The sequence below is a fragment of the Hemiscyllium ocellatum genome, chromosome 37, assembly GCF_020745735.1.
Source record: "Hemiscyllium ocellatum isolate sHemOce1 chromosome 37, sHemOce1.pat.X.cur, whole genome shotgun sequence".
NCBI lineage: Eukaryota > Metazoa > Chordata > Chondrichthyes > Orectolobiformes > Hemiscylliidae > Hemiscyllium > Hemiscyllium ocellatum.
Window position 1 is genome coordinate 2659479 of NC_083437.1, and position 21986 is coordinate 2681464.

General features: G+C 43.6%; 1 protein-coding gene across 1 annotated transcript in view; it reads right to left on the reverse strand.

Annotated features, from left to right (window-relative positions):
* The window catches only part of LOC132833749 (ephrin type-B receptor 2), a 336527-nt gene that overhangs the window by 266623 nt on the left and 47918 nt on the right, over positions 1–21986 (reverse strand). The window contains exon 3 of the mRNA XM_060852277.1: positions 19599–20283. Coding sequence (XP_060708260.1) covers positions 19599–20283 — 685 coding nt within the window. The remainder of the gene's footprint in view (positions 1–19598; positions 20284–21986) is intronic.

The window sequence follows — 21986 nt, forward strand, 5'->3', positions numbered from 1 at the left end:
GCCAAATTTTGCTATAGTTGGCCTTCCCAATGTAGCACTCTTCCTTCAGGACCACTATCATCTTTGTCCATGAGTATTCTAAAATTTACAGAATTTCGATCACTATTCCCCAAATAATCCCAGCTGAAACTTCAACCACCTATCTGGGCTGATTCCCCAAGTATGGCCCCTTCCTGAGTTGGACTATTTACATATTGCTCTATTAACCCCTCCTGGATGCTCCTTACAAATTCTGCTCCATCTAGACCTCTCACACAAAATGAATTCCAATCAATGTTGGGAAATTTAAAATCTCCCATCATCACCACCCTGTTGCTCACTTCCACTCGTTTCCTTCCATTCTTCTGAATCTTTTCTCTGGACTTGCGATTCTGCTGTCTTCTCCCTGTGCCGTCTTCTTACTTTTTACTGATTTTACTAGAAAAGGTACCTTTGATAGATAGTGCTTTCAGAGAGATTTTGTTTTGAGAGCCCTTTCAGATGACATCTCTTTTTGTGTTCAATGGAGTTGCTCTGATCAATTATCAAAATGCCCTCATTTATACCTCTGATTCCACCTGAAATTCTTATAGTCTGATTGGCTTCAAGCTTTCAGCATCATCAGGTTTTAAATTTGATTGACTTTGAAGGGCTGAGTGTTTGGTTTAAATCAATTGGTCAGATTGGAATTATCAAAACAGCAACCAAAACTCAGTTATCCATTTACCAGCCAATTGTTACATGTAACTAGTTTGGAACAGCCTGTATCCCAGTTGATCTGTACACTGGCAGCATTTGCCATACTTTAAACTTAAAAAAGCACCTTCTGTCTTAAACTGACCATGCATTCTTTTGACGTTGTAATACATTTGCAAAACAAAGCTTTTCACCATCCCTAGGTACATGTGACTATAATAAATCAAATCAAATTACAAAGATGTGCAAGGTCTACAGAATGAGGATAGTGTGTGCAACCAACTGGGCCAGGCCTTGCATCCAGGGTAAGGGAGACAGGATGTTTCTGAAGTGTGTTCAAGAGACCAGTATATTCTCAATTTCAATGCTTAAAGAAGCAATTCTGGATATGGTGCATGTGAATGAGGGAGCCCAATGAATTAAGAGTGTGTGGATGAACAGTTGGGTAAGAGTGGTCATTGTATCATTAATATTGGATTAGTGAAATAACTGCTCAGAGGCTGATCCTATCACCAATTCACTCGTTATTTACATGTTCTGGATGTAGGTTTGCTCGCTGAGCTCGCAGAGTTCATTTACAAATGTTTTGTCACCTTACTAGGTAACATCTTCAGTGGGCCGCTGGGCGAAGCACTGTTGACAATTCCTGCTTTCTATTTAGATGTTTGGGTTTCTTTGGGTTGGTGATGTCATTTCCAGTGGTGATGTCATTTCTCGTTTTTTTTCTCAGGGGGTGGTAGATAGGGTCTAACTCGATATGTTTGTTGATAGAGTTCCAGTTTGAATGCCATGCTTTTAGGAATTCTCGATCATGTCTCAGTTTGGCTTGTCCTAGGATGGATGTGTTGTCCCAGGCGAAGTGGTGTCCTTCCTTAACTGTATATAAGGATACGAGTGAGAGAGGGTCATGTTGTTTTGTGGTTAGTTGATGTTCATGTATCCTGGTGGCTAGTTTTCTGCCTGTTTGTCCATTGTAGTGTTTGTTACAGTTCTTGCACGGTATTTTGTAAATGACATTAGTTTTACTTGTTGTCTGTATAGGGTCGTTCAAGTTCATTAGCTGCTGTTTTAGTGTGCTGGTGGGTTTGTGGGCTACCATGATGCCAAGGGATCTGTGTAGTCTGGCAGTCATTTCTAAGATGTCTTTGATGTAGGGGAGAGTGGCTAGGGTTTCTAGGTGTGTTTTGTCTGCTTGTTTGGGTTTGTTGCTGAGTAATCAATGGACTGTGTTCATTGGGTACCCATTCTTTTTGAATACACAGTATAGGTGATTTTTCTCTGCTCTGGGTAGCTCCTCTGTTCTGCAGTGTGTTGAAATAATGTTCTGATGCAGCTTTGTTGGTGTTGGGATGATTGCTTTTGTAGTTCAATATTTGGTCCGTCTGTGTTGTTGTCCTGTAGACGCTAGTTTGAAATTCCCCATTGGCTGTTCGCTCTACTCCGACATCTAGGAATGGCAGTTTGTTGTAGTTTTCCTCCTCTTTTGTGAATTTTATGCCGTAAGGGTATTATCGATGGTCTTGAAGGTTCTCTTTAATTTGTTTCATTTAGTGATGACAAAGGTATCATCCATGTAGCGGATCCAAAGTTTGGGTTGGATGTTGGCAGAGCTGTTTGTTCGGGTTCCTGCATCACTGCCTCTGCTAAGAATCCTGATATCGGAGATCCCATGCGTGTTCCATTGGTTTGTCTGGAGGTTTTATTGTTGAAGATGAAGTGTGTGGTAAGAAACAGGTCCACTAGCTTGACAATACTGTCGTTGCTGATGAAGTTAGTGGTGTTTGGTGTGTATGTCTTTGGGTCTTCTAATTGTGTAGTCAGTGTTTGCTTGGCCAGGTTAACATTGATTGTTGTTAACAGGGCTGTTACATCAAAGCACACCATTATTTCATCCTCTTCAATCTTAGTGCCTTTAATGGTCTTCAGGAATTCTTGGGTGAAGTGCATAGACTGGCATGATTTTTGGACCTTGGTGTAGCTCCTTGACCAATCTGTAAGTTGCTGTTCCAGGTAGCGAGACTATGGATCTGAGGACTCCTGGTTTGTGAATTTTGAGTAATCTGTAGAAGCATGGTGTGTTGGATCCATCTGGTTTCATTTTTTAGAAGTCGGCCTTATTTATTTCTCCAGATTTCTGAAGGTTTTTGAGTAGGGGTGTGATTTGGATCTCTAGTTGTGGGGTCGGGTCTATTGCCACTTGTTGGTATCTGGAAGTAGTGCGTTCACTTTCTCAATGTAGTCTCTTCAATTTAGAATGACTGTCAAGCGTCCTTTGTCTGCAGGTAGGATAACAATGTTTTTATCTTTTTTAGGCTTTCCAGTGCTTTCCTTTGTTGTGTATTGAGTGTGTTTCCTTCCTTTTTTCTGCTTAATGTTGTTGCGACAATCTGTCTGATAGCTTGCTGGGTTTCTTCTGTGAGTTGGTCATCTTTTAGTGTTGTTTCCAATGCCGCTAAGAAATCTTTCTTGTCCGCATCCTGGTAGTTGTAAATTTAATCCTCTTACTACGACAGCTTGTTCAGTGTCTGTTAAGGTTCGGTCAGATTAGTTTTTTTATCCAAGTTTCTGTGTTGTCAGTGTTGTTACTTTGTGTAGGTTTGTGTAGGTTTTTTTTGCATGGCTAGTTTTTTTCAGTTTCTGTGTTTGTTGGTGTCTAACATCTATGGTTTATTGTACTGTGTCTGTTCATTCATGGTCTGTTACATAAGTGAGCAAAGATTTTTGATGCAAAATGTCCCGGTTGTATTTAAGGAGTCTGTTAAGGGCATCATTAATCATTTCTCAAAGCATTCTGCGGTCGTTTTGCTCTGCTATTCTTTTGGCTAGAGGGGTGTTCATCCTTACCTGCAGAGTATGAGATAGACAATGTTGGCTGAGTCACATGTGTACCTGCCACGCATGTGGTGGGTGGCGACCCCATGTGCAGTGGTAGCATCCATTACCTGCGGGCAAGAGTGTCCCGAGGCATGGTATGTTGGTGAGACCAAGTAGATGCCACGCCAATGGATAAATGGACACTGCGCAACAATCACCAGACATGAATGTTCCCTCCCAGTGGGGGAACATGTCAGTGATCAAGGACATTCGGCATCAGATCTTCAGGTGAGTGTTCTCCAAGGCAGGCTTCAAGACTCGCAACAGCGCAGAGCGGCCAAGCTGATAGTCAAGTTCGGTATCCATGAAGGTGGCCTCAGCCAGGATCTTGGGTTCATGTCACACTTCAGGTTACCTCACTACACACTCACACACAAGCACATGCACATGCACACAGGATCACACTCACACACTTATGCAGATCCTCTCTCATACACATGCTCTTTCTCAGACACACACTCACTTACACACACAATCCACTCAAAAACCTCTCACAAGCATATACTCCGTCACAATCGTGCACACATTCTATCAAGCACACATACAAACACACTCACACAGTCTTTCCCTCTCTCCCATACACATACATAGTTCTACTTTGCAAATAGAACTAGTCTGACTCACAGTTGGAATACAGGTATACTCTAACCTCACACCTTTAATGCATTGTCTGAGCTGAGACTTCATCTTATTTTTTATAAAACCTTAATTTATCTTGGGAATGTGACTTGAAAGAAGTTGTGGGATTTACATATTAATTAATAGAAAACTGCAACCCATTCTAAGTGAATCTACATTTGTTCAATACATCAATCAGTAGTATGACACTTTGATCTCTTACTATAAATTCTGTGTCCTAAGATCCTGCTTAGCTACTTGATGAAGGAACAGTGCTACGACAACCTGTACTTCCAAATAAATCTGTTGAACTAGAACCTGGTGTTGTGTAATTTTTAATTTTGTCTACCACAGTTCAACATCAGCACCCTCCACATATTTTAAAACTAATAGAACTATGGTCACTGGTCCCAAAGTGTATCCCCACTGACATCTCAGTTACCTGTCCTGCCACATATTTCCAAAAGCAGGTCGAGTTTTGCCCCTTCCCAAGTAGGATTCTTTATATATTGCTTGGGGAAACTTTCCTGAATGCACTTAACAAATTCCACCCAACCTAAGCCTTAATACTATGGCAGTCCAAGTCTGTGATCGGAAAATTAAAATCCCTGACTATGAACACCCTATTGCTGTTGCGGTTCTGTTCGCCGAGCTGGGAATTTGTGTTACAGATGTTTCGTCCCCTGTCTAGGTGACATCCTCAGTGCTTGGGAGTCTCCTGTGAAGCACTTCTGTGATGTTTCCTCCTGCATTTAAACATCACAGAAGCGTTTCACAGAAGGCTCCCAAGCACTGAGGATGTCACCTAGACAGGGGACGAAATGTCTGCAACACAAATTCCCAGCTCGGTGAACAGAACCACAACAACGAGCACCCGAGCTGCAAATCTTTTCACAAACTTTGAACACCCTATTGCTCTTGCAACTCTTCTAATTTCCATGCATATTTGTTCTTCTACTTCCCATTGACTATTTGGGGGCCTATAGTAAATCTTCGAGGAGAAAGTGAGGTCTGCAGATGGTGGAGTATCAGAGCTGAAAATGTGTTGCTAGAAAAGCGCAGCAGGTCAGGCAGCATCCAAGGTACAGGAAATTCGATGTTTTGGGCATAAGCCCTTCATCGTGAATGAGGAAAGTGTGTCCAGCAGGCTAAGATAAAAGGTAGGGAGGAGGGACTTGGGGGAGGGGCGATGGAGATGTGATAGGTGGAAGGAGGTCAAGGTGAGGGTGATAGGCCGGAGTGGGGTGGGGGCGGAGAGGTCAGGAAGAAGATTGCAGGTCAGGAAGGCGGTGCTGAGTTCGAGGGATTTGACTGAGACAAGGTGGGGGGAGGGGAAATGAGGAAACTGGAGAAATCTGAGTTCATCCCTTGTGGTTGGAGGGTTCCCAGGCGGAAGATGAGGCGCTCTTCTCCAACCGTCGTGTTGTTATGGTCTGGCGATGGAGGAGTCCAATGACCTGCATGGCCTTGGTGGAGTGGGAGGGGGAGTTAAAGTGTTGAGCCACGGGGTGGTTGGGTTGGTTGGTCCGGGTGTCCCAGAGGTGTTCTCTGAAACGTTCCACAAGTAGGCGACCTGTCTCCCCAACATAGAGGAGGCCACATCGGGTGCAGCGGACGCAATAGATGATGTGTGTGGAGGTGCAGGTGAATTTTATTAGATTATATTAGATTAGACTTACAGTGTGGAAATAGGCCCTTCGGCCCAACAAGTCCACACCGACCCGTTGAAGCGAAACTCACCCATACCCCTACATTTACCCTTTACCTAACACTTGCAGTTGCAGGGGAAGGTGCCAGGAGTGGAGGTTGGGTTGGTGGGGGGTGTGGACCTGACGAGGGAGTCACGTAGGGAGTGGTCTTTTCGGAACGCTGATAGGGGAGGGGAGGGAAATATATCCCTGGTGGTGGGGTCGGTTTGAGGTGGCGGAAATGACGGCGGATGATATGATGTATATGGAGGTTGGTGGGGTGGTAGGTGAGAACCAGTGGGATTCTGTCCTGGTGGCGGTTGGAAGGGTGGGACTCAAGGCCGGAGGAGCGGGAAGTGGAGGAGATGCGGTGGAGGGCATCGTCGATCACGTCTGGGGGGAATCTGCGGTCCTTGAAGAAGGAGGCCATCTGGGCTGTACGGTATTGGAACTGGTCGTCCTGGGAGCAGATGCGGCGGAGACGAAGGAATTGGGAATATGGGATGGCGTTTTTACAGGGGGCAGGGTGGGAGGAGGTGTAGTCTAGGTAGCTGTGGGAGTCAGTTGGTTTATAGTAGATGTCCGTGTTGATTCGGTCGCCCAAGATAGAAATGGAAAGGTCTAGGAAGGGGAGGGAGGAGTCTGAGACATCTCCTCCACATCCTGCTCCTCTGCCCTTGAGCCCCGCCCCTTCAACCGCCACCAGGACAGAACCCCACTGGTTTTCATCTACCACCCCACCAACCTCCATATACAGCGTATCATCCGCCGTCATTTCCGCCACCTCCAAAAGGACCCCACCACCAGGGATATATTTCCCTCCCCTCCCCTATCAGCGTTCCGAAAAGACCACTCCCTGCGTGACTCCCTCGTCAGGTCCACACCCCCCACCAACCTAACCTCCACTCCCGGCACCTTCCCCTGCAACCGCAAGAAATGCAAAACTTGCGCCCACACCTCCTCCCTTACTTCTCTCCAAAGCCCCAAGGGATCCTTCCATATCCGCCACAAATTCACCTGCACCTTCACACACATCATCTATTGCATCCGCTGCACCCGATGTGGCCTCCTCTATATTGGGGAGACAGGCCGCCCACTTGCGGAATGTTTCAGAGAACACCTCTGGGACACCTGGACCAACCAACCCAACCACCCCGTGGCTCAACACTTTAACTCCCCCTCCCACTCCGCCAAGGACATGCAGATCCTTGGACTCCTCCATCGCCAGATCATAACAACATGACAGTTGGAGAAGAGCGCCTCATCTTCCGCCTGGGAACCCTCCAACCACAAGGGATGAACTCAGATTTCTCCAGTTTCCTCATTTCCCCTCCCCCCACCTTGTCTCAGTCAAATCCCTCGAACTCAGCACCGCCTTCCTGACCTGCAATCTTCTTCCTGACCTCTCCGCCCCCACCCCACTCCGGCCTATCACCCTCATCTTGACCTCCTTCCACCCATCACATCTACATTGCCCCTCCCCCAAGTCCCTCCTCCCTACCTTTTATCTTAGCCTGCTGGACACACTTTCCTCATTCCTGATGAAGGGCTTATGCCCAAAACGTTGAATTTCCTGTTCCTTGGATGCTGCCTGACCTGCTGCGCTTTTCTAGCAACACATTTTCAGGCCTATAGTAAATCCCAGTTACGTCACCATCCCCATCTTATTTCTTAGCTTCACCCACAAAGTCTCACTGGATGATCCCTCAGTTATTTAATCTCTGATTACTGATGTGATACTTGCCTTAATCAAGAAATGTAACACACCCTTCCCTCTTTCCTCCATTTCTGACCCACATAAAGACCTGTACCCTGCCACATTAAGCTGCTAGTCCTGTCCTTCCTTGAGCCATTTTTCTGTAATGGTGATAATATCCCAATCCCACATACCTATCCAGGCCCTGAATTCATCGGCCTTACCTGCCAGTCCTTTTGGATTGAAATAGATGCAGTTTACTCCAACAGACCTCCCCTATCCCTGTCATGTTCCAGCCTGACCTGTCGCTTCAACTTCCTATTTCTGATTACTGTATCCCCTTCCAGCCTTGCACTTCCTTCCCTGCTGTTAAGAATCCCACACCCACCAATTTAGTTTAAACCCTCCCTTGTACCACTAGTAAATCTGCCCACTCCAGTTCCCTCTTAAGCAGGTCACTTCTGCTCCATAGAGGATCCCAATAATCTAAGAATCTGAATTTCTGCCCCCTGCATGAATTCTTTAGCCATGCAGACATGTCACAGACAAGTTGAGTGAGTGAGCAAATATATGGTAGTTGCGGTACAACACTGCTAAATGTAAAGTTATCCACTTCAGTTGAGCATTATTTAAACAATAGGTGTGTAATGTTGTTGTACAAACAAATCTGGGTGTCCTTGTACACCAGTCACTGAAAGCAAGTATGCAGGAACAGCCAGTCATTAAGAAAGCAAGTCATATATTGCAAAGGGGTTTGAGTACAGGAGCAAGGAAATCTTACTGCAGATGTATCATGCCTTGATAAGAGCACCTTGATAAGTACTCTTTTGGTCTCCTTCAGTAAATTTGCAGATGACATTAATATAGGTGATCTCGTGGACAGTGATGTAGGCTATCAGAAATTGCAGCAGGATCTTGATCAGCTGGGGAAGTAGGCTGAGAAACAGCAAATGGAGTTTAATATAGCTATGCATGAGAGGTTGCATTTTGGAAAGTCAAATCAAGGTAGAGTTTCATGGTGAATAGTAGGGCTAAAGGAGCGTAATGGAACAGAGGAACCTTAGAGTTCATGGTTCTCTGAAAGTGGAGTTACAGGTAGACAGGGCAGTGAAGAAGGCTTCTGGCACACTGGCCTTTATCAGCCAGGGCATTGAGCATTGAAGTTGGGAAGATATGTTGCAGTTGTACAGGATATTGGTGAGGCTGCACTTGGATTATTGAGTTCAGTTTTGGTCACCTTGTTATAGGAACGATGTCATTAAACTGGAAAGAGTGCAGAAGAAATTTACAAGGATGCGACCAGGATTCAACCATCTGACTTATAGGGAGAGGTTGGACAAGCTAGTAGATTTTTCTTTAAAGCAGAGGAGGCTGAGGGGGGGATCATATTGAAGTGTATAAGATCTTGACAGGCATGGATAGGGTGAATGCACTCAGTCTTTTACCCAGAGTTGGGGAATCAAGGACTAGAGGGCATCAATAGACAATAGACAATAGGTGCAGGAGTAGGCCATTCAGCCCTTCGAGCCTGCACCGCCATTCAATACGATCATGGCTGATCATTCCTAATTAGTATCCTCTTCCTGCCTTATCTCCATAACCCTTGATTCCACTATCTTTGAGAGTTCTATCCAACTATTGCTTAAATGAATCCAGAGACTGGGCCTCCACTGCCCTCTGGGGCACAGCATTCCACACAGCCACCACTCTCTGGGTGAAGAACTTTCTCCTCATCTCTGTCCTAAATGGTCTACCCCGTATTTTTAAGCTGTGTCCTCTGGTTTGGCACTCACCCATCAGCAGAAACATGTTTCCTGCTGCCAGAGTGTCCAATCCTTTCATAATCTTATATGTCTCAATCAGATCCCATCTCAGTCTTCTAAACTCAAGGGTATACAAGCCCAGTCGCTTCAGTCTTTCAGTGTAAGGTAATCCCGCCATTCCAGGAATTGACCTCGTGAACCTACGCTGCGCTCCCTCAATAGCCAGAATGTCTTTCCTCAAATTTGGAGACCAGAACTGCACACAGTACTCCAGGTGTGGTCTCACCAGTGTCCTGTACAGCTGCAGAAGCACCTCTTTGCTTCTATATTCAATTCCTCTTTTTGTGAAGGCCAGCATGCTATTAGCCTTCTTCACTACCTGCTGTACCTGCATGCTTGCCTTCATTGACTGGTGTACAAGAACACCCAGATCTCTCTGTACTGCCCCTTCACCTAAATTGATTCCATTGAGGTAGTAATCTGCCTTCCTGTTCTTGCCACCAAAGTGGATAACCATACATTTATCCACATTAATCTGCATCTGCCATGCATCTGCCCACTCACCTAACTTGTCCAGGTCATCCTGTAATCTCCTAACATCCTCATCACATTTCACCCTGCCACCCAGCTTTGTATCATCAGCAAATTTGCTAATGTTATTGCTGATACTATCTTCTATATTATTAACATATGTTGTAAAAAGCTGCGGTCCCAGCACGGATCCCTGCGGTACTCCACTGGTCACTGTCTGCCATTCCGAAATGGAGCCATTTATCACTACCCTTTGTTTCCTATCAGCCAACCAATTTTCAATCCAATCTAGTACTTTGCCCCCAATACCATGCGCCCTAATTTTATTCACTAATCTCCTGTGTGGGACTTTATCAAAAGCTTTCTGAAAGTCCAGGTACCACTACATCTACTGGATCTCCCTCGTCCATCTTCAGAGTTACATCCTCAAAAAAATTCAAGAAGATTAGTCAAGCATGATTTCCCCTTCATAAATCCACGCTGACTCTGTCCAATCCTGTTACTACTATCCAGATGTGCCGTAATTTCATCCTTTATAATAGACTCCAGCATCTTTCCCACCACTGAGGTCAGACTAACTGGTCTATAATTTCCTGCTTTCTCTCTCCCACCTTTCTTAAAAAGTGATATAACATTAGCCACCCTCCAATCCTCAGGAACCGACCCCGAATCTATCGAACTCTGGAAAATAATCACCAACGCATCCAAGATTTTCTGAGCCACCTCCTTCAGGGATGTAGACCATCAGGCCCCGGAGACTTATCAACCTTCAAACCTAACAGTCTCTCCAACACCAAATCCTGGCAAATATAGATTCCCTTAAGTTCAGGTCCTTCAGCCACTGTTACTTCAGGGAGATTGCTTGTGTCTTCCCCAGTGAACACAGATCTGAATTACCCATTTAATTCTTCTGCTATTTCTTTGTTCCCCGTAATATATTCCCCTGTTTCTGTCTTCAAGGGCCCAATTTTAGTCCTAACCATTTTTCTGCCTTGCAAATACTTGAAAAGCTTTTACTATCCTCCTTTATATTATTGGCCAGTTTACCTTCGTACCTCCTTTTTTCTCTGCGTATTTCCTTCTTAGTAATCCTCTGTTGCTCTTTAAAAGCTTCCCAGTCCTCAGTTTTCCCACTTATCTTTGCTAACTTATACTTTTTCTCTTTTAACTTAATATGTTTCTTAACTTCCCTCGTCAGCCACGGCCGCCCATGCCTCCTCCTGGGATCTTTCTTCCTTTTAGGAATGAACTGATCCTGCAACTCTGCATTATACACAGAAATATCCACCATTGTTGCTCCATGGTCATCCCTGCTAAGGTGTTGCACCATTGAACTTAGGCCAGGTCCTCCCTCATAGCTCCCTCATTAGTTTAATGTTTGAGGGGAAAGAATAAAAGGGAACCTGAGGGACAACATTTTTACACAAAGGGTAACACGCCCATGGAATGAACTGCCAGAGGAAGTGTTTGAGGCTGGTACATTAACAACATTTAAAATGCATTTGGACAAATACATGGATAGGAAAGGTTTAGAAGGATATGGGCCAAGTGCAGGGAAATGAGGTTAGCGTAGATGGACATTTTGGTTGACATTGTTCAGTTTGGGCCAAAAGGTCTGTCTCTGTGCTGTAGGACTCTATGACTGAAAAAGAAGATATGCTTGCTACACATGCAGCAAAGGTTTACCAGGTTGATTCTTGGGATGTCAAGTTTGTTGTATGAGGACAAGTTTGGTTGATGGGGCCAGTGTTCACTGGGGTTTAGAAAAATGACAGGAGATCTAATTGAAATGTACAAAGTTCTAACAGCACTGATCAGGCTGGATGTAACAATGATAGTTTACCTGGCCAGAGTGTATAGAACAAGAGGACATGGTCTCAGTCTATGGGCTGCGCCATTTCAGATAAAGATGAGGAGATATTTCTTCACTTGGATGTTGATAAGTCTGTGGAATTCTCTACCACAGAAGGCTGGGACAAATAAATCACTGAATATGTTGTCGAGATGTGGGAACAGGATGGCATATGGCATTGTGATGCAGGGTTAGCTCTCATCATGTTGAATGGCAGGGTGGGCCAAGCTTTGCTGCTGTTTTCTGTGTTTACATGGAATCCAGCCATGGTCGAATAGAACCAAAAACTGGTAGGAAAATCTGTAATAGAACAACTCATGATCTTTGAGGAAAAGAAATTTCAGATACAGGCTCTGTATATTCTACAACAGGCTAAAGTAAGGGAACCAAAGCTTGGGACGTTAGATGATGAAGGAGTTAGTAAATATGATGGAAGAGTAAATAAAATAAGGTGCATGATGTATGTCAGGCAAATTCTTTAAGCAAGGGCCAGGTTGAATACATAAGTCCAGAATGGAACTAAGAGGAAAATAAGACTGACAAATAGAGAATATGAGAATAGAATGGCAGTTAACATAAAAGGGAGCCAAAAAATGATAGTGTACCCATCAGCGTGAAAATAGAAAGCAGATTGAAGGAGGTAGCATGGAGTCCCTAAGGAACACAGATATCTACTTGGGGGGGTACATGTTAGAAAGTTGAATGAGAACATTATACTGTACTGTTGTTTACAGAGGGAAAGGATGCTGACAAATTGTTGATAGAAGCAGAGATGACATATGTTCTTGCTTACAGAATGGATGGAGCGAAAATTGGATTCCTTAAAATGAAGAAGCTATCCAGTTCATCACCTTGGCACCTAGGTTACTTACGGAAGGGATGACCATAATTGCTAACCTCTCAAAATACATTGAAGGATTCGAGAATGGTAAATGTGATAGTCTTGTTCAGGAAAGGGTACAAGAGCAGTCAAATTAACTGCAGGTTATTATAACATCTGCACTGTTTCCACTGTTAGGAAAAAAACAGTTGGAAGAAAACAAGGAGACAGAATTAAATGAATGAAGGTGACCCAGCATGGATTTGTATAAGATAGGAGAAAGTGAGGACTGCAGATGCTGGAGATCAGAGTTGCTGGAAAGGCACAGCAGGTCAGGCAGCATCCAAGGAGCAGGAGAATTGACGTTTCAGGCATGAGCCCTTCTTCAGGAATTCCTTTCCAGCAACAGATTTTCAGCTTTGTATAAGATAAAGCATGCTTGATTAATCTCATCAAATTTTATGATGAAGTAATACAGAAGGTTGAAGATGGTTTTATGGTGAATGTTGATGTTTTGGTTTTTCAGAAAGTCCTTCCGAAAGTAACACATAAAAGTCCGGTTCAGACACTGGAGGCTAATAGAAAAGGAGGGTCAGCTGAGTGTGGCTTTAGGATTGAAAACAATGAGTACTGGTTGCATTTTCAGACCGTATGATGATAGTGGCGTTCTCCAAGGATCAGTGCTGGGACCAATGTTCCCAGTAAGCTGCAAGTTCTGTGTAAAGCAATTGACAATCATGCACCAACTGAGGCACTGACTTCCAATTCCAGAAGCCACAGCACAAGCCCTTCAGCCCTTGATATTGTGCTGACCTTTTATCCTTCCCTAAGATCAAACTACCCTTTATTTTGCGATCATCCATGCACCTATCCAAGAGTCGCTTAAATGTCCCTAATGTATCTGACTCTACTACCACAGTTGGCAGTGCATTATATGCATCCACCACACTCTGGGTAAAGAACCGACCTCTGACATCTCCCCTAAACTTTCCTCCAATCACCTTACACTTATGCCCCCTCATGATATGCCCTGGGAAAAATGTTTTGGCTATCCACTCTATCTATGCCTCTTATCATCTTGTACACCTCTACCAAATCACCTCTCACCCTTCTTCACTCTTATGAGAAAAGTCTTTGCTCTTTCAACCTTTCTTCATAAGACATGCCCGCCAGTTCCATGCAGCATCCTGGTAAATCTCCTCTGCACCCACTCTAAAACTTCCACATCCTGCCTATAATGAGACGACCAGCGCTGAACACAATATTCCAAGTGTGGTCTGACCAGAGCTGCAGCATAACCTTGTGGCTCTTAACGCAATCCCCCTGCTAATGATCATCATATCCTAACTAAACTAAGAAAACCTTCTGCCCTTATTTCCTCTATTTCCCCCGCCCTATGTATGCAACCAGCCACATGCCTCTTAAATGTCACTAATGTGCCTGCTTCCACCATATCTCTGGCAGTGCGTTCCAGGATCTTACCACTCTCTGTGTGAAAAGTTTTCCTTGCACATCACTCTTAAACTTTCTCCCTTTCGCCTTGAACCTGTGCCCTCTTGTAATTGAAACTTCAACTCTGTGAAAAAGCCTCTGACTAGCCAACCTATCTATGACTCTCATAATTTTGTAGACCTCGATCAGGTCTCCTCTCAAACACTGTCTTTCCAGAGACATTGGGCAGCATGGTAGCTCAGTGGTTTGCACCAGGGTCCCAGGTTCGATTCCAGCCTTGGGTGACTGTCTGTGTGGAGTTTGCACATTCTCCCCACGCCTGCATGGGTTTCCTTTGGGTACTCCGGTTTCCTTTGGGTACTCCAGTTTCCTCCCACATTCCAAAGATGTGCAGGTCAGGTGAATGCTAAACTGTCCATAGTTGTTAGTTGCATTAGTCAGAGTGGGGTGGGTTGCTCTTTAGAAGGTCGGTGTGGACTTATTGGGCTAAAGGGCCTGTTTCCACACTGTAGGTAATCTAATCTAAAAACAATTTTAGTCCTTTGAACCTTTCCTCATAGCCAATGCCCTCAAGACCATGCAATACCCTAGCAAATCTTCTCTGCACTTTCTCCAAAGTTTCTATTTCTTCTGGTAGTGTGATGACCAAAAATGCACATTATACTTCCAAATGTGGTCTAACAAAAGTTTTATATAGCTGCAACATGATTTGCCAACCCTTGTACTCCATGCCCTGGCTGGTGGACAAGCATGCCATATGCCAACTTAATCACCTTGGCCATCTGTGTTGCCATTTGGAGGGAACTGTGGACTTGCATGGTCCGTCTGTATATTAATGTTCTAAAGGATTCTGCCATTTACAGTATAATTCACGCCTAAATTTGATCCTCCAAAATGCATCATCTTACATTTGTCTGGATTGAATTCTATCTTCCATTTCTGTGCCCAACTCATCAACCTATCTCGATCCTGTTGCACTCTTTCACAATTGTCAGCACTATCAGCAACTCCACCGATCTTTGGGTCATCTACAAACTCACATTTGCGTATACTACAAATAACAGGTCCCTATGAACACCACTAGTTATAGGTTTCCATTCTGAAAAATACTCTTCCATCGCTACCTTGGTCTTCTGTGACCAAGTAAGTTTTGTATCCATCTCGGCAGCTCACCCTAGTCTCATGTGATTTTAGTTTTTGTACCAACCTGCCTTATGGGGCTTTGTTAAATGCCTTCACAAAATCCATATAAACCACATCCTCATTGAATTTTTTTTGAAGAGGTGACAAAGATAATCAATCAGGTTGGTGAGACATGACCTTCCCCATACAAAACCATGTTGCCTGTCACTAATAAGTCTATTTTCTTCCAAATGTGCATACATCTTGTCCCTCAGTATCTTGTCTAAGAGCTCCCCCACCACAGATGTCAGACTCATCAGCCTGTAATTTCCTAGACAATTTCCACAGACTCTCAGCCACCACCGATTCACGGCCTCTGGTTGACTCCCAGCCTCAGCACAGACATAACGCGGAGTCATCTCGACCTGGCATAGCAACCTCCTGTGGTGACCTCTCGGCCTGGTAGAGTGCCCTCCCCCAGTGTGGCATGACTTACTTCTGGCAGTACGTGCTGGCCTGACATGGCGTCAGCATGGTCTCCTGATCTCAAGACGATTTCAGAGTGATCTCCTAGCTCATGATCCTCCAGTTGAAGCCCTGCATGACCTGGAGCCTAGGCCCAGTGCAGGCTGGATGCTAGGTGCTAGCGTGGTCTGGTATAGAACTTTTATTTCTGCAATGCCATACCTCTTACTTCTCTATTTTCTGAGATCTTGTAATTGAAGGAGCTGTAGCGAAGATGGTGCTGTAAGTGGCAATGCATAAACTTTTCACTGTATTCATTTAAGTACATGTGACAATAAAGCTAATTCAGTTCAATTCAATTCAAATGTGAGGAATTGTGCAAGGCAGCTCTGGGCTGGCACTGCTTGTTCAGGCTTTTAAAGATGCCTTTGATGAACTGAATACAGTTGTTTCTGGGATATCTGTTGAGTGGCCAATTCATCTGGGAACAGTGTGTGGTAAATTTGGACTGTTATAGGTCATGAGTGACACTATTGGGATGTGGTAAGTAAATAATGGTAAGCTACAGCAAAATAACTTGCTAGGTGTCATGGCAAAAAATGCTGCAAAAACTTCAAATGCAACACAGAGTTAGCCAAAATACCAAAGATTCATTCTACCATCTTTCTTGATTTACTTCTAATTCCGGAAATTCTATCGGAAATCTGCCCAAATACCTTGCCAGGCTCTATCTGATTGCCCAATACAGAGGAGGCTCCACACTGTCAACACCCAACATCAGTCAGCATCATTGCTACTTTTAGCTTGTAAGCTGTTAAAATATTTTCTACAACATTATTGCAAATTAGAGAAAAATAATCCGATATATACTGCTGTTAGTTTGTGTTTGGAGGAAATGTTAAGTTGAACATTCTTTTGATTCTTAAAGACAAACTTAAGTTGACCTATCTGCTTCAGAAAGAACTGAGATGGGTTGGGAAGGAAAGATGATTTCTACTTAGCTTGGTTTCTGCGTCACTATGCTTTCAGCAGTAACTTATTTTAAGGTGTGAAGTTTTGTTTGCTTGGGGTAAGATGAAGATTACAATGTTTTTTGTAGAATGAGCAAGATGTGGCTGCTCCTGATTCTGAATTCTCCTTGTTGCTCTAATCCACAAGTAAAGAGTAAGTCTCCAGCTGTCTTTTAAAAACTGAATCAGTGTGAAGATTGTGATTTGTTTTTAACATCTACCTTAATCTTTCCAGCTGTTTATCAATTTAAACGGTGGTACTGTGACTAACAGCTAAATTGAAGCAAGAGCTTGACAGCCATTGCCTGAACTGTCTTTGTGATGATTCAGTTCCTTCATGTTGTTGGACTCAAAAACATACCCAGGTCTATCCACGTGATCTGGTAACTGCTTCAACAAAAGGTGCTCACAGTAAATAAAGATGTTAATACCCAGACTAACTTTCACCAGTGCAAAGAAGCTCATTTAATTTAAAAATGTCTTTGCATGACTGGAGTCCTGTGGCCAGTGGAGTGCCACAAGGATCGGTACTGGTTCCACTACCTTTTGTCATTTATGTAAACAATTTGGATGTGAGCATAAGAGGTACAGTTACTAAGTTTGCAGTTGAGGTGTAGTGGACAGCAAAGAAGGTTACCTCAGATTACAACGGGATCTTGATCAAATGGGCCAATGGGCTGAGGAGTGGCAGATGGAGTTTAATTTAGATAAATGCGAGTTGCTGCGTTTCGGAAAAACAAATCTTAGCAGGACTTAAACCTTAATGGTAAGGTCCTAGGGAATGTTGCTGAACAAAGAGACCTTGGAGTGCAGGTTCATAGCTCCTTGAAAGTACAGTCACAGGTAGACAAGATAGTGAAGAAGGCTTTCCTTTATTGGTCAGAGTATTGAGTACAGTAGTTGGGGGATCATGTTGCAGTTGTACAGGACATTGGTTCAGTCACTGCTGGAATATTGCATGCAATTCTGGTCTCCTTCCTATTGGAAGGATGTTGTAAAACTTGAAAGGGTTCAGAAAAGACTTACAAGGAGGTTGGAGGATTTGAGCTATCGGGAGAGGTTGAACAGGCTGGTGCTGTTTTCCCTGGAGGCTGAGGGGTGACCTTAAAATCATGAGGGGTATAGATAGGGTAAATAGACAAAGTCTTTTCCCTGGGAAGAGGGAGTCCAGAACCAGAGCGCAAAGGTTTAGGGTGAGAGGGGAAAGATATAAAAGTAACCTAAGGGGAAACTTGTTCATGCAGAAGGTAGTATCTGAATGACTTGAGGTTTAGCATTGAAAGTGGGAGACTGACCAGAAATACGTCGGAATATTCAAAAGCAACAGTTAAAAAAGGCCCAGGTGAGGGCTTCAGCAGCAGATGAGTTGAGGCAGGGGCAGACTCAGGACTACAAAGTGGTTAGCGCAAGCCAGCCAGTTAATGTCCTCCTGGGAATTGTCAGTGAGATGAACTGTGATATCTGAGCCATTTGTATATCATATCCTATGAATCAATTCACCGAGAGAGAACGAAAAAGGGATATTCGCAGAAAGCCCGCCGAATCATAGAATCCCTACATTGTGGAAGCAGGCCATTTGGCCCATCAAGTCCACCCCTACCCCTACCCTATCCTTATAATTTACTGACACCCATCATCCACCTCGTCTGCATATCTCTGAACATGATTTGGAGATGCTGGTGTTGGATTGGGGTGTACAAGGTTAAAAATCACACAACACCAGGTTAAGGTCCAACAGGTTTAATTGGAAGCACTAGCTTTCAGAGCACTGCTCCTCATCAGGTTGTTGATGAACCATTTGTTGAAGGAGCAGTGCTCCAACACCCAGACTTTGACTGCACTGCAAAAATAGGCATGTGTAAAATAATCTTTGGAACCTGATGCATCTCACGAAGTTGTATGTGGAGTCAACAGCACAGGGAGGGGTATAATGCATTACGTAACACACTTTAGTGCAACAGCTAACAGGAGCACCATGATGCTATCGGCATGGCGCCAGTAACTCATTGCTTGCTCATCACTGCAATAATTTGGAATGCAATACATTGTACAGTAAAATGCAAAGCTGAGTTTCAGGTTTAGTATTTATAGGTTAGTATTCCAATGCTGTGAGTGAATAACCTTCTTACATACCAGGAAACTATTGTTGTCATGAATTGAACAAAACAATGTAATATCTTGTTTATTTTCAGCTCCTGTAACAATACAATTTTACAAATTCTGTGATCTCAAATATAACTAAAATTCTTTCAAAATTTGGCTGCTTTTGTAAGGTCCAATACCAGCATTAATTCTCACGGAGTAGAAAACAGACGCACACGGTAATCAAATTAAAAACATTTCAATCAACTGATCAAACCCAACATTTCACAAATGTATCAACAAAACAAAAAAAAAGGTTTTCTAAAAGAACAAACATTTCTTGTGGCTTTTTTGGAACTGTTGATTGAAAGTCAAAACAGCACTTATGTTCCTTCTTATAGTTTGCAATCCAAGTAAATATTAACAGATAATAATCACGTAAATTATGAGTTTAAACGACCTCTTAGACTACTGCAAATCAAAAGTCTGCTCTGTCATTGGTGTTTCATGCATTTCAGAACACTTCATAAAGCAATTATGACTGAGCCCGGAAGTGTCAACATTCAGATCAAACCTTAATGATGGGGGGAAGAAACCATGAGAGTAATAGCCAAGTGGTATGGGCATAGATTTGGACAGGAAACTGAGGAAAAGTCAGCAAGACATATTCCAAAATGTCAAGTTCCATGATGGATAAAAGAAATATTATTGTCTCCCTGGGCTGTACTGTTTTCTTTGGAACAATTAGAGGACTTCATACTGGCATCATACTGTTTGAATTGCCATTTGTATTTTTAACTTAAACCCTCAGGGAAAGCAGCAATCTCCAAACATCAGAAAATTGCAAGTGGTGAACTGGAATCAAGGTCAAAACCCTTCTGATCTTCTTATGTGACTAATAAGGCTTCTCACTGAGTATTTGATGGATGAATAGGTGAACACACTCTTACCTTGGCACACAGTGCCATTCTCCACAGACTCGTAGCCAGCTTTACACATGCAGCGGCCAATTGGGACCATCCACTCGCCATCTCCATTACAGTACAGTTTGATGGGCACATCCACTTCCTCAGCATTCGGAATACAGGTCCCACGAGCCACTACCAGGGATGTGCTTTCTGCTCCCGATAGGGTCTTCTGGAAAATTGCCCCATTTTTGATCACCAGTGGGCACATTCGGTAGAAGACCCTGACTGCAATCAGGGACATGCATCCTCCATAATCCTGAAATGCCAAGTAAAAGCCATTCTTTGACACTGGTCCAAAACTACGGACCTCCGTGTTGATTTTCATCACCCTCCCTCCCAGATCCACCTGGGAAAAACTTTCATCTGCTGCAATCGTATCAACTTTTATCCAGGGATTTTCCATCCAGTATGGAGTTATCTTGGTTGCTGAATCTGTATTAGATTCATAATAATAGAGATTGAATGTCTCTTTACAAGAGCCAGGAACATTGGGAATGCTGCTACAATCCCGTACAGAAAACTTCATCTCCACATGAATACGCTTAGCCCCTTTTCGCTTGATATATTTGGTGCGCAACCAATTGTTCTGACTGGCTTCAAACACATTGCAGACTTGGTACGTCCTTATTGTGTTCATAGACTCATCGTATCCACTGACTTCCTCCCACTGTAACAGAAAGGGTAAATGAGTAAGAATCACCGACACTGGTAACAGTAGTGCAATGTAATCCAATGATTATTTCTCAACAAAAGACTCTTGTGTTGATCAGACTGCAGCCACACAATTGTGAAATGTATTTCATGCAGTTTGCTCTCTTGGGATTGCAACCTCCTTTACCAAATGAGCCCAGTTACAAAGTGATGAGATATTCCCATTGTTAACGGTGTTGAAGTGATCGTGTTCAGCTGTCTCAGCAGAGCTTTCAACACGTTGTTATACACTGGAGCAGGAGCATTACGTCAAGTTGTGGGTCACGTGCAATGGGATGTGGAGGGCATTCTACCACTGCCCTCTATCTATATGCCAAGGTCCCTGGAAAGGAAGCATGCAATGTTGACTACCTTAAAGATTCTGCAACCAGTGGACATTTCAACTACTCGAATACATTATAAAACATAAGGAATAAGACAAAGGAGCAGAATTGGACCATTCATGCCATCTGGTTTGCTCTGCCATTTGACTATGGCTGATATATTTCTCAATTCTGTTCTTCTACTTTCTTCTGTAACCTTTAATTCCATTATTAATCAAGAATATATCTACCTCTGCCTGAGCAACGAATTCCACAGATCCCCCATCCTCCAGCTGAAGAAATACCTCCTTTTCTCAGTTCAAAAAGGTTGTCCTTTCAATCTGAGGCTATGTCCTCACCTCCTAGTCTCTCCTACTAGTGGAAACATCTTCTCCATGCCCACTCCATACATGCCTCTCAGTATTGTGGAAATTTCAATGAGATGACCCACTCATCCTTCTAAACTGCATCGACTAAAGATCCAAAGTCTGTGTAAAGGACATTGGTTAAGCCACTGTTGGAATATTGCATACAATTCTGGTCTCCTTCCTATCGGAAAGATGTTGTGAAACTTGAAAGGGTTCAGAAAAGATTTACAAGGATGTTGCCAGGGTTGGAGGATTTGAGCTATAGGAAGAGGCTGAATAGGCTGGGGCTGTTTTCCCTGGAGCTTCGGAGGCTGAGGGGTGACCTTACCAGAGGTTTACAAAATTATGAGGGGCATGAATAGAATAAATAGACAAAGTCTTTTCCTGGGATGGGGGAGTCCAGAACTAGAGAGCATAGGTTTAGGGTGAGAGGGGAAAGATATAAAAGAGACCTAAGGGGCAACTTTTCAATGCAGAGGGTGGTACGTGTATGGAATGAACTGCTAGAGGAAGTGGTGGAGGCTAGTACAATTGCAACATCTAAGGGGCATTTGAATAGGTATACGAATAGGAAGGTTTGGAGGGATATGGGCCGGGTGCTGGCACGTGGGACTAGATTGTGTTGGGATATCTGGTCGGCATGGACGGGTTGGACCAAAGGGTCTGTTTCCATGCTGTACATCTCTATGACTCTATATGACAAGCCCTTTACTTCCAAGATCATTTTTGTGAAGTTCCTCTGGAGCCATTCCAAAGCAGATCATTCTTCCCTAGATATGGGGCTCACAATATTCTAAATGCAGTCTGACCAGAACCTTATACAGCCTCAGCAGTACATTCCTGCACTTGTATTCTAACCTTCTCAAAATAAATGCTAACATTACATTTGCTTTCATAACTGCCAACTGAATGTGCAACTAATTTTTACAGAATCCCGAATTAGAACTTGCAACTTTCTTTGTGCTTCAGGTTTGCAAAGCCTTTCCCCA